General features: G+C 36.2%; 1 protein-coding gene across 11 annotated transcripts in view; it reads right to left on the reverse strand.

Annotated features, from left to right (window-relative positions):
- The window catches only part of SNAP91 (synaptosome associated protein 91), a 139,478-nt gene that overhangs the window by 55,301 nt on the left and 71,981 nt on the right, over positions 1 to 12,196 (reverse strand). For all 11 annotated transcript variants that reach the window (XM_014585874.2, XM_014585873.2, XM_006143360.3 and 8 more), the window contains exons 10-11: positions 6,443 to 6,484; positions 921 to 991 (exon numbers count right to left, since the gene is read on the reverse strand). In XM_014585874.2, coding sequence (XP_014441360.1) covers positions 921 to 991; positions 6,443 to 6,484 — 113 coding nt within the window. The remainder of the gene's footprint in view (positions 1 to 920; positions 992 to 6,442; positions 6,485 to 12,196) is intronic.

Below are 12,196 nucleotides of genomic sequence, written 5' to 3' on the forward strand. Positions count from 1 at the left end.
CCTGCTGTCTAAGTGAAGTAAACATAAAGCTGGTATTACCAACACAGACAGGTTTCAAGATGACTCTGCAGAAACCCGAACTGAGTGTTTAGGAGGAAACAAGGAAGTAAAAAAAAATCCAGTCCCTGACTGTTAGAATCAGAAAATCTATTTAAATCTTATGTGAAAAAAGATAACCACAATACACGGCAGTAAACGATTAAGGAAGGCTTTTTGAGTGGCAGGACTGGAGATGGCCCTCCTAGGATATGGAAGATTTACATAGGCAGAACGAGGAGGGTAGGCATCTACCTCTAGAGGAATTCTAGTCTGAACAAGGCACAAAGACTAGAAACTGCTGGGTCTTGTGTGTAGACATGTTTATAACTGTTGGAGAAGTGGAAAAAAATGGAACCTGAACATTTCCTGCATGCAATGAGGGAAAACAGTAAAAAATCGAAGTAGCCAAAAATAAATGTATGAAAATATAATAAGACTGTATTAATTGCTGCTTGATTGCTACTCTGTATAAAAAGATATCTTGGTAAAATGTCACCACCATGCCACGCTTAATGGTTTAAATGGGGAGAGACAGGAGTCTAGAAAACTATACTGGGGGCTTCACTCTTTTCAAAAGGGGTTAGCGACATAATAGAGTGTTCTTGGCTGCTTGTGAAGTTGTACTCATTTTATAGTCAGGTCCAATGTTAATAGTTTTGATTTTAAAACATGAGTGATTCTCTATGTATTGTGAACTCCTGCTAAGGGCAAAAAAGTCCTAAGTTAAAAGAAAGGATAGCGGTGCTGAGGGAACCCTGAAACATTACAATAAAGCATACACTAAAACCGTATGGGTATAGGTTGCACATGATAAGTCTCATTCTTACAAAGAACAATACTAGTATTTTTCATTTTATTTAGAAGACACAACTAATGCGTACTTGTTTCCAGGTTTCTTTCCTTCTAATGTATTTAGATGCTGTTCAAGGGTCTCCATAAGACTGCTGGGAGCCTATAATAAAAAAGTAAAAATAAATGTCTGCATTGCTTTTGTTCAAAGTAAACACACGGTAGTATCACTGTAACTTCGTATGGTGGTGGTCACATACTCCAATATATGTATGTGAGCTCATTTCACATGCTTTTAGTATTGAAATATTTCAAGTCCAGGGACTCTCAGTAAGGTCCATATTAAATACATGTGACTCTGCCATAAAACAAATAGCATTACAGTGTGCCTTCAGTGGAGAGATTACATTGGATAGACTTTTTGTAAGATATTACTCATACATAGCAAATACTAATCAGGTTTACCACCACCTTCCCATAAACCCACAGAGAAAAAAAGAATAGGTATTTGTATCCAGGTAAAAAATATAAATGTCCAAATACAAATGAACAGAAATTTGGAAATACAGTAAAATCTCACCCATCCATATTTGACTGATTTATTGGGAAAAATTGTTGCTACATTTAAAAAAGGGAGAGGTGAGAGTTGGGGAAAATACAATTTTAACAATCAATAACAAGATTTTCTTACCTAATATATATTTACAGCCATAATAAACTATAACAAATATAATGATGTCTTAATAGAGTACTATATATTGATAGATTTAATATATTATAGCATTTTTTAAGAGAGATTTTTGCTATAAGGGGTATGTGCTCACCAGAGAGACATAAAGTGAGAAAACACCCCCCAGGGAGGATAGCCATGCTACAATCCCTCCTCCTCCATTCTCCTCTCAGGATTTTGGGCATGCACACTCACGAGCTTGGCGTGAGTTTTAAGTCACCTAGTCTAGGACTTAACCCTGGAAGTCCAGCAACGTAACCATTATGCCACCTGCTGGTCTCAATATATTTCAACTCTTATTAAAATGTACTTAAAAGTTTATTTTTACAAATAAAATTTAGGCAATATAAAGTGATAGTATTTTACTGTATAGTAGAAGGAGAAATAATAGGTTTATACAAATATTACAACAGATCTATTCCTCAAGCATTAGAAAGTTAATTTTATCTTTCTTCAAATAATTGTATCCCAAACTAGACCTTAACAACAGCATAGGTATTCAAAGAATAACATTCCATGAATTAAATATATAAGGACAATTATAGATACATTTATTTCACACAATTGTCCATTAAATGAGTGTGAAATCATTTTTGGAGGACTTTAATTACACTAATGGCTAAAATAGCTCACAGAATGAAAAGAAATTAATATAATTATATTTTATATTGTACCTTTAAGAATTTTTAAATTTTGAAAGTTCAGGACATTTTATTTATTCAATATTCATTTTCATTTCATTAATAAACTCATAAAATGTCATAATAATTATATGATTATGGTAACATTAGTTTCTAAGTGAACCTAAACATGTAAATTCTTATACACAAATTACAAAATGAACAAAAATATTAAAGTGATGGAATTTGAGAAGAAAGGGACAATTCTTTGGTATTGTGTAAACAACTTTGGACTACAGAATTAAACAAATTATTATCAGGGAATGAAATGAGTTTAGAAGACCATAGAAATTAGAATTTTAAAATATAATTCATGTAAAAAAAATTCAGGTTAACAAATTCCAGTAAAGTACAAATAAGGGGTAGACTCTTAAGTTTTTGCTTTTAATTTTTGCCAGAGGGTGTGTGAGTTTGCTGGAGAGAGACAAAGAAAGTGAGAAAGCACTCCCCACGGGGGGTGGCCCCACAGGAATCCCTTATCCTCCATTTCTCCCTCCTTTCAGAATTTCTTTGGGCATGCACACACCACGCTTGGCGTGTTTTTCAAGCCAAGTCTGAGACTCGAACCATACAGTTGGCCATGTGGGATCACTACACCACTGGCTGGCCGGACTCTAAAGTTCAAAAACAATTTTTAAAAGAAAGATAAAGGAAATTTGTTGTATATACCATATTGTAAATGATAAATACTCATTTAATTAAGAATACACACTGTAATTTTAGAAAGGAAAATATATAGTTTCAAAATTTTTAGATTAATTCACACCTGAGAGACACTAAATAGAAACTGTCTTTTAAATTTCCAATGCACAAAACTTTGAGAATGTCTCTGCTATTGTAAAAAGAAGTTAAGATAGTCAAGTTTAACTAGCGGTGTCTTTAGTCGCTAGTTTTAAAAAATGCTGAAGCCAATGACTAGTTGGATGGAAACACCAAGCCGAAGAGCAAGAGTCAGTCCAAGAAAGCCAACACAACAACATATCACAGCTACCAATTTGTCAGTGGATGGTCTTTAAAAGGAGCCTTTTCTTTACTGGTAGTTTTCAGATCAACCAGAATTCCTGACATCAAAACCTAAAATATTTTTTTCATAAATGATGATATTTAAATTTACAATGTATACACCTAAAATAATAAATATAATATTTTTAAAAATTCTTTTTTGGAGAATGAATTCATAGAGATTATGAACCCAGAATAAAAAAGAAAGTATTCATTAACAATTTAAAAACTTTGGGTTATAAAGTATCATTAAAACCAAATTTTTAAAAAGTCAAGTGGTCATTCAAGAATTTTATTATCTAAGAAACTATTTGAAAATCCTGAAAAAAAATTCAGTTCTGAAATCATAGACACTTCTTACTCAAAATAGTATGTTTGCACTACTTTTAAATCTTTCATTGATATTCATGAATTATGGAAATGCAGAACTAACAGTATTATAGGCACAATTTGAAGAAGTGCTACCAATGGCTATGCATGTGTTTACTGTGCATTTTATAACCTAAAACATATCTATTACATTCATAATGGTATCCCTAAAGTTCATCTCTTCCATTTTGCTGCAAGAGGGATTCTAATCCTTTTATGTATGAATTTCTTGTTCCTACTTCCAGTCCATAGGAAGCCCTTCTGATTTCCATCTGTTCTTTCACCCTCTCCTACTAGGCATTTTGTTCATTGGCATGGCTAGATTCAGAAGCCATAGTGGCCACAGAGAAGCCTGGCAGAAAGCAGGCTAATCTCAGAGGAGCTGAACTAAGTCCACACAAACTGTGTTTCTGACTCGACTCCAGATTAATCCTGTTCTAACACCATCTGAAGGATGAACTCCAGGATAGCTCAGATTCTAGCTCAAACCTGACTGTACTTTCAGGGTGTGTCTAAATCTCTGCTTCGGATAAAGACCACCATCTGGGGAAGGGGCCCTAAATAAGAATTATGGAGAGTTTTTGGCTCCATCATGTTCATGTTCCCAGAAGAAACCACAGTTACGTTACTTAATAAAAAATTTCAGAAGTATCCCATGCTTTTAAACATATACTAGAAAACTGAAGTAAAAGGGTTTTTATATGAGGAGAGAATTTAAGAATAAATATTAACACTAAAGTTTATATGGCTCTTAAGTCATAACTACAGCAGAGGATAAAGTGCTACGAGACCATAATGAGTTTCTACCACTGAATAGCTTTCTGTTACACCAGGGCAAGATTTTACTTCCTTGAGGGTGGAGTCTCTGTTTCCCAAATTATGAAAATACCATCTTAAATCATTAGGTCTCTGGACTTCCTGAGAGGAGATTACATAAATTATAATGAATATTATAGTATCCTAAGAATTATACCAAAGGATGTAAATCCTCCTTTCAAGGGTATACTATCATTTCCTAATTATAAAAACAAAAAGGAATTTAAGTAGTCCTTTAAGTCTTTCCTCAAATGACCTATTTTCTACCTAACTGAAAGCCTCTTCTTTACAAAATTTCTAGTTTTTCTTATAATCCACAGTGAGGATTTAAAATGGGCTGTTTGCAGAATTTAAATAAAGATGATCTGCCATTTCTAAAAAGTATTCATCAAATTATTTTAATGTCTATGTTTTTAAGTTAACATGTATTATTTATTTGAGGTCTTTTGCTTTTTTTGAGAGATTTCTGCTATAGGGAGTGTGTGCTTGCTGGAGAGACAGAGTCAGAAAGTGAGAAATCACCCTCCCCCCCCAGGGGGGATGGCCAAGCTGCAATCCCTTCTCCTACATTCTCCTCTTAGAATTTTGGACACCCCCCCCAACACACGCCTGGCATGAGTTTCAAGCCATTGGGTTTGGGACTCAAACCATGTAGCCAGCCATGTGGGATCTAGTACCTTAACCTTCATACCACCTGCTGACCCTATGTGGGGATTCTTTTAAAAATACAATGTAAGTTTTTATTATAAGTGAATAATTTGAATAAAAACACTTATTTTCTTTGCTTCTCACTGAGTGTTAAAAACATAAATCTGTATCTAACAGAGAGCTGGTTAGTGGTACGGTTCCACCTATTAAGAGAAACTTACTCTCAATTTTTAAATTAAAAACCTACAATACCATCATGTTATGAACTGCTCGGTGAATTTTATTTATAAAGAGTTCTTGACATTTAATTAGCATTTTAATAATACAAATACAAAAGACCATTTCTTTGGGTCTCTTTAATTTTAAATGACAATTTAGGAAGTATTTTAAATATGAAAATATTTCAACATATTGTAAGGCTAACAAATTATTAAACACATTTTTGGGTTATTAAAAAGTGAGTATCTTTCATTATGACAATTTTCTTCTATTATGAAAACTGTTTTTACTTACGGAAACAGAAAATTCATGTATTCATTATTGGTATAGAAGACAGCAGCTCTATAACCTCTTCCATTTTCTCTACTACAATATTGCCTCTAGTTAAAGGACATGTTTGAGACTGAAACTAACCCTAACGCAATGATTAAATAAAAACAGTCTCTGCCAGGAATGAGAAAGGTCACTCAATAATTCTGAATCTTGATTCTCTGACTTTGATTCTATGTCATAGGAGATGCATACTATACTCTATTGCCAGGTAAAAGGATTGATAAGAAAACCTCACAATTGTTTTTGCTTACTAGATAGCCCCTGAGAAAAAAATCACTCATCTGCCACTACTACTCTTTGAAAAGAGGTTCTTCTATATCTAGAAATTCCCCCAGTTCACAAGGGAGACAAATATAAGTTCAGACAAACCATGACATTACAACTCTTCCCATCTGTGCCTTTCTTTCATATTGGGACACGCTGAAAACCAGGATGAGCAGAAAGAACAGTTCTAATGTTCTGATGTTCAAGCCTATAAATAGTCATTTTTTCATAGCTAAAGCACTTTTATCAACATTAGTCAAGGTTTCCTTTTGATACAAGTTTCAAGAATGAAAAGATGAGCTCAATTAATAAGTACAATGGCCTCTAAAAAAAGAAATTACATCATAAGGACAGGAAAATCTTGCTATTACTCTCAAATATATTCAATAGCTAGAAAAAAATTAAGTTAGAAAACTTCCTAAGAAAGTTGGCTACCCTAAATACAAAATTCATTAAATGTTTATAAGATTATGCCCTGAGTGGGACTATTTGTGACAATATATGGAGAAATAATTTTGTGCCTACTGAATCTTCCACTGAGAGAGTCACGTACCTGTGTGAGGTCAGGAATGTCACCTTTATCAATACCAACTTGCTGTGGATTAAAAATAAATAAGTTAATGGGATTAAAAAATTCCTTTACATTTAATGGAATATCACTCACAGAATTAGCTAAACTTGCTGTTTAATCTTGGCAAAAAATAAATTGTTATTGTATATTTCAGTCTCACTCTGAAAAGATGTTCTCTGTGCACTTTTCGACTTAATATAAAAGAGCAATGATTTCACTAATACAGTCGAATATAACAAATGTATAGAATTTTACCAGAACCCAGAAAGAAGGGAAAAATAAATTGAAGTATAAAATTTAAACTTTCTTCCATGGTTAATAGCAACTAAAAATGTAAGAAACTGCTTAGACTAAAGTTAAATAATTAATTGTGCCCAGAAAGGTTTCTGGACAGGAAATTCTCATTTAGTTTTAATCACTTGTTTAGGGTATAGGTGGAAACTACATCCTTTCTTCCACAGAAAGAACCAATTTGTTAGTTTATTAGATATTTTTCCAGAGTCCCTTAATATATATCCAAGGAAATATGAAATATATAAATATGTATTAATTTTCCCATTCTTACACAAACAACAGCATTGTTTTTGAGAGATTTTTGCTATAGGCCACATGCACTCAATGGAGAGATATAAAGAGACAGAGACAGACAGCAAGAAATCACCCCCCTAGAGGAATGGCCATGCCACAGTCTCTTCTCCATCATTCTCCTCTGGGGATCTTGGGCACTCATGCACACATACCTGGTATGAGTTTCAAGCTGCTGGGTTTGTGACTCAAACCACGGTCAGCCATGTGAGAATCCAGAGATGTAACCATTATGCCATCTTCTGGTCTCAACAATTGCATATTTTATGCACTGGATTTATATTTTTGCTATAGGGCACGTGCGCTCGCCAGAAAGACAGAGAGAGACAGAGAGATATAAAGCGAGAAATCAACCCACCCGGGGGAATGGCCACACTGCAATACATTCTCCTCCATTCTCTTCTCAAGATCTTGGGCATGCCCTCTCGGGATCTGGGGCATGCAAGAACATGTGCCTGGTGTGAGTTTAAGCCACTGGGTCCGGGACTCGAACCGTGGTCCACTACATGGGAGTTCAGCGACATAGCCATTACGCTAACTGCTGGTCCCTGGATTTATATTTTTAACTTATCATATTTTGGAGAGATACTCTTATCAATCCCTAGTGTCTTAATTTTTTAAACATTTGTATAGAATTTCTTTGTCCTGTAATTTAGTGAATCATCTTTTTTTATTTTCAAATTTATTTTGTAATTGACTTACTTTGTACATCTTTGTGGACTACAATATTGGCTTTTCAAAGCATGCATGCAGTGCGTGATAATCAAAGTAAGGATATTATCACATTTACATCTTCAGAAAAAAAATTACATTATGTTGTCATCTTTTAAGAGACATTATCATTGCTTCCAATCTCTTGCTTTTGTAAGTACTGCTGCACATACCATTTTGCATGTGTGTGTGAACAGACAAGTAGAAGTGTACTTGGTAAAAGCATACATAAATTGGCAATTTAAGTAGCATGAAGATGAGAGGAAGCAAGTACAGAAAAACATTAATAAAGGTAAATCAATGAAGAGAGGATGTATATGTAGGTGTTTGTTAGGCTACATCAATTCTTTTGTAGGTTTGAAAATTATTCACGATAAAAAGTTGGGGGAAATACAAATCATAAATTCCATTTTATCATATTATATAAATAATTAAATGGAACTCAATACAGATTAAACTTGGTCTTTCTCCTTGAGAAATAAAATGTTTTGATTATGCTGATGAAAATGTAGAAGCAAATACTTGAAGTGAAAGCACTGGGCCCCTACTGACAGTAAGGCAAACTGGAGCTTGGAAGGTCCACTTACGGGTCACATGCTTAGCTCCCTCCCGTCCTCTGCCCTGTCCCTATGCAGAGCAGGGTTCTCAGCCTTGACACTAAGTGGAATTTTGGGAGGATAATCCTCCATTGAGGGCTGTCTTATGCATCATAGGATGTTTAGCAGCACCCCCCTCTATACACAGGCTGCTAGTACCCACTCCTCCCCACCCCACAGTGCGACAATCAAAAATGTCTCCAGATGTTGTCTCCTGAGTACAACAACCACCACTCAGGAACACTGATCTACACCAATGGCTCTTATCTCTCTGGATCAAATTACGCTGGAACTCAGAATTCCAGACTTCACTTTCTTTCTTTTTTTGGAGAGGTTTTTGCTACAGGGTGCGTGTGCTCGCTAGAGACAGAGACAGAGAGACAGAAAGCGAGAAATCACCCCCCAGGTGGAATGGCCATGCCGCAATTCCTTCTCCTCCATTCTCCTCTTGGGATCATGGGCACACACGCACACACGCCTGGCATGAGTTTTTTTTAAGCCACCGGATACAAGGCTCGAACCGCGGTCGACTACATGGGAGTCCAGCGACATAGCCATTAAACTAATTGCTGGTCCCCCAGACTTCACTTTCTAATGACTGAACTCTAGATCACTTACAATGTTACGAATTATAGAAATGATAAATTAAAGCAATTTCATTCTACTTATTTCTATATTTTAACAGCTCTTTAGGTGAACCATTCAAAAATAATAATACAGAGAAATTTTTAAAATAAAAATAGTATGGATCCCTAATACCAGAACCATTTTGGTACAACGTGGTGTATTTCTATGAACTGAATAATTCACTTAAAGATACAACTTAGGGGACAAGCAGTTAGCGTAATGGCTATGTCGCTGGACTCCCATGTAGTCAATCGCAGTTCGAGTTCCAGACTCGGTGGCTTAAACTCACTCTGGGTGTGTGTGCATGTGTGCCCAAGATCCTAAAAGGAGAATGGAGGAGAAGGGATTGGGGCGTGGTCATCTCCCCTGAGGGGTGATTTCTTGCTTTCTGTCTCTCTGTCTCTCTCTGTCTTTTAGGCAAGCACACGCACCCTATAGCAAAGACACAACTTAGGAATTCTTGCTCAGCACTGCTATTTTTACTGCACAATGAAAATGAGAAGAATTGGGTTGAAGTGTATTACAGAAATATCATCTCTGTCTGCAAATATTCTGGGAGGTGTAACTCCTCCGACTCTGATATTTAACATAGAAGAACATACTAAGAATAACCTGGCTCTATAAAAAGAAAGGGTATTTAACAGAAATGCCTATTGCTTGTAAAACATCCATTTTACAAAGATTTAGTTGTCTGCCTAAGGTGACTTCAGTATAAGTATTCAAGATATGGTACGTTTTCTGTATGTCACATAATCCCTTTGGAAAATTTGAATATTTCCATAAAAATAATTCAGCTACCCTATACTTCTTTTAATATGACAGACAACTTATTGTTAATAATTGCCAAATATCCAACATATATATAATATGTGTGTCTGTGTATACACTTTTTTTTTTTTTTGACCAAAGGGTGCATGTGCTCACCAGAGAGAAACAGAGATGGAGAGAGAGGGAGAGGGACAAAGCAGAAAGTACTCCACAGTAGAGCTTGGTTACATTGCAATCCCTTCTCCATTTCTCCACCCTGTTGGAATTTTAGGTGAGTACACACACGTCTTGTATGTCTTCCATGCCACTAGGCTGAGATTTAAACCTCTCTGTGAGCCATGTAGGACAGGGTGCATCGCTCGCCAGAGAGACAGAAAGCGAGAAATCACCCCTCAGAGGGGATGGCCACGTTGCAATCCCTTCTCTTCCATTCTCCTCTCGGGATCTTGGGCACACACGCACACGTGCCCAGTGTGAGTATAAGCCACCAGGTTCCGGGACTCAAACCACAGTCGACTACATGGGAGTTCAGTGACACAGCCATTATGCTAACTGCTGGTCCCACCCAGTGTGATTTTCAAGCTGCCAGGTCTAGGACTTGAACCACAATCCACCATGTGGGGGTGCAGTACTTTAACTATTACATCACCTGTTGGCCTCTATACAGTCATATTTTAAAAATAACATTTTAGAAGTCTTCTCTAGACTCTTTAGGCAAATAGTACTAAACTACAGAATATCTATTGGGTATGAGTCTGTACATATGTACAGTAGCTAAGTACTGTTTAATAGAGAGAGAAGTTTTGTACATTTGTCAAAAATTTTCTATAGTAACCAATCAAAAAAACTACTCAACACAGGTCTTCAATTATGGACAAGGTGGGGCCAGCAGGAGGTATAACGGTTTAGGCACTAGACTCCCATATAGCTGTCCACAATTGGAGTCCCAGACCCACTGGGTCTGGAACTCACAATGAGTGTGTGTGCTCAAAATCCAGGAGGAGAAGGGATTGTAGCGTGACCATCTACCCTGGGGGGTGACTTCTCACTCCCTCTCTGTCTCTAATTCGTTACTCTCTAGTCAAATTAAAATAATACTAATACTAATGCACCCTATGGCAAAAACCTAAAAAAAAGAACAGTACAATTTAAATGTTAAAGAAAACATAAATAGTGTAGTTATTCCATTGTGGTGTAATATCTATTCTATTAAAAATAATTTTATAAATTAGTGCTAATTCTATTAAAAAGTCTTAATATTTAAATTAAAATGTTTATTAGTTATTTAAAGACATACTCTCAAGATGATCTCTGATATCTACATATTTCTTGAATTTGTGCTATGAGGTTATCAACAGACAAAAAGTAGAATTTTATCTGTAAAAAAAGAAGGAATTGATAAATAAGTAGGCCTTTCTTCATGGAGACCTTGAGACTTTGTTATGCTGGCTAGGGAAACAAATGTCCCAGATGGCCGCATCCGTTCTTGACTTACAGACAGTAACAAATGGGAGGTCTGGGTATCAGGATTTAATGGAACAATGAAACAATCTGCTCTGAGTGTTTAGGCACGATGGATCTTTTCAAAGAAATTAGGCAAGTTTTACTAGATCATGGTTACTGATAATTATGGTTAACCATGGGAAAATCATACCAAATACAAAAAGTAAAATCCTTTTAGCTGCAAAAGAAAAAATGTTAGGGCCAGCCGTTGGCATGGTAGTTAAGATGGCTGGATCCCACAGGGCCAACTGCATGGTTCAAGCCCCAGAACTACTGGCTTGAAAATATCTTGGGTGGGGGCAGCAGACGGTATGTTACTGATAATTATGGTTAACCATGGGAAAATCATACCAAATACAAAAAGTAAAATCCTTTTAGCTGCAAAAGAAAAAATGTTAGGGCCAGCCGTTGGCATGGTAGTTAAGATGGCTGGATCCCACAGGGCCAACTGCATGGTTCAAGCCCCAGAACTACTGGCTTGAAAATATCTTGGGTGGGGGCAGCAGACGGTATGTGTTTGAGGCACTGGACTCCCATGTGGCTGACCATAGTTTGAGTCCTAGACTTGGTGGCTTAATAATAAAATTAAATAAATAATTCTAAAGCAAAAAAGAAAGAAAAACATGCTGGGAACTGTGTCTGCATGTCCAACATCCTAGGAGGAGAATGGTGAAGTGATTGTGGCACAGCCATCGCCCTCAGGGATGATTTCTTACTTTCCCTCTCTGTCTGTGTCTCTTACTATCTCCAGTGCAAGCATGACAAATTAAAAGAATAACAAACAAACAAAAAAGCAATTCTATTCTTCTTTTTACTTTTTTTTTTTTTTAAAGAGGTTTTTGCTATAGGGTGCATGTGTTCACCGGAAAGACAGAAAAACAGAGAGACAGAAAGCGAGAAATCACCCCTCAGGGGGGATGGCCACACCACAGTCCCTTCTCCTCCA

This window comes from Tupaia chinensis, unplaced genomic scaffold (assembly GCF_000334495.1).
Source record: "Tupaia chinensis unplaced genomic scaffold, TupChi_1.0 Scaffold000097_1, whole genome shotgun sequence".
NCBI classification, from domain to species: Eukaryota; Metazoa; Chordata; class Mammalia; order Scandentia; family Tupaiidae; genus Tupaia; species Tupaia belangeri.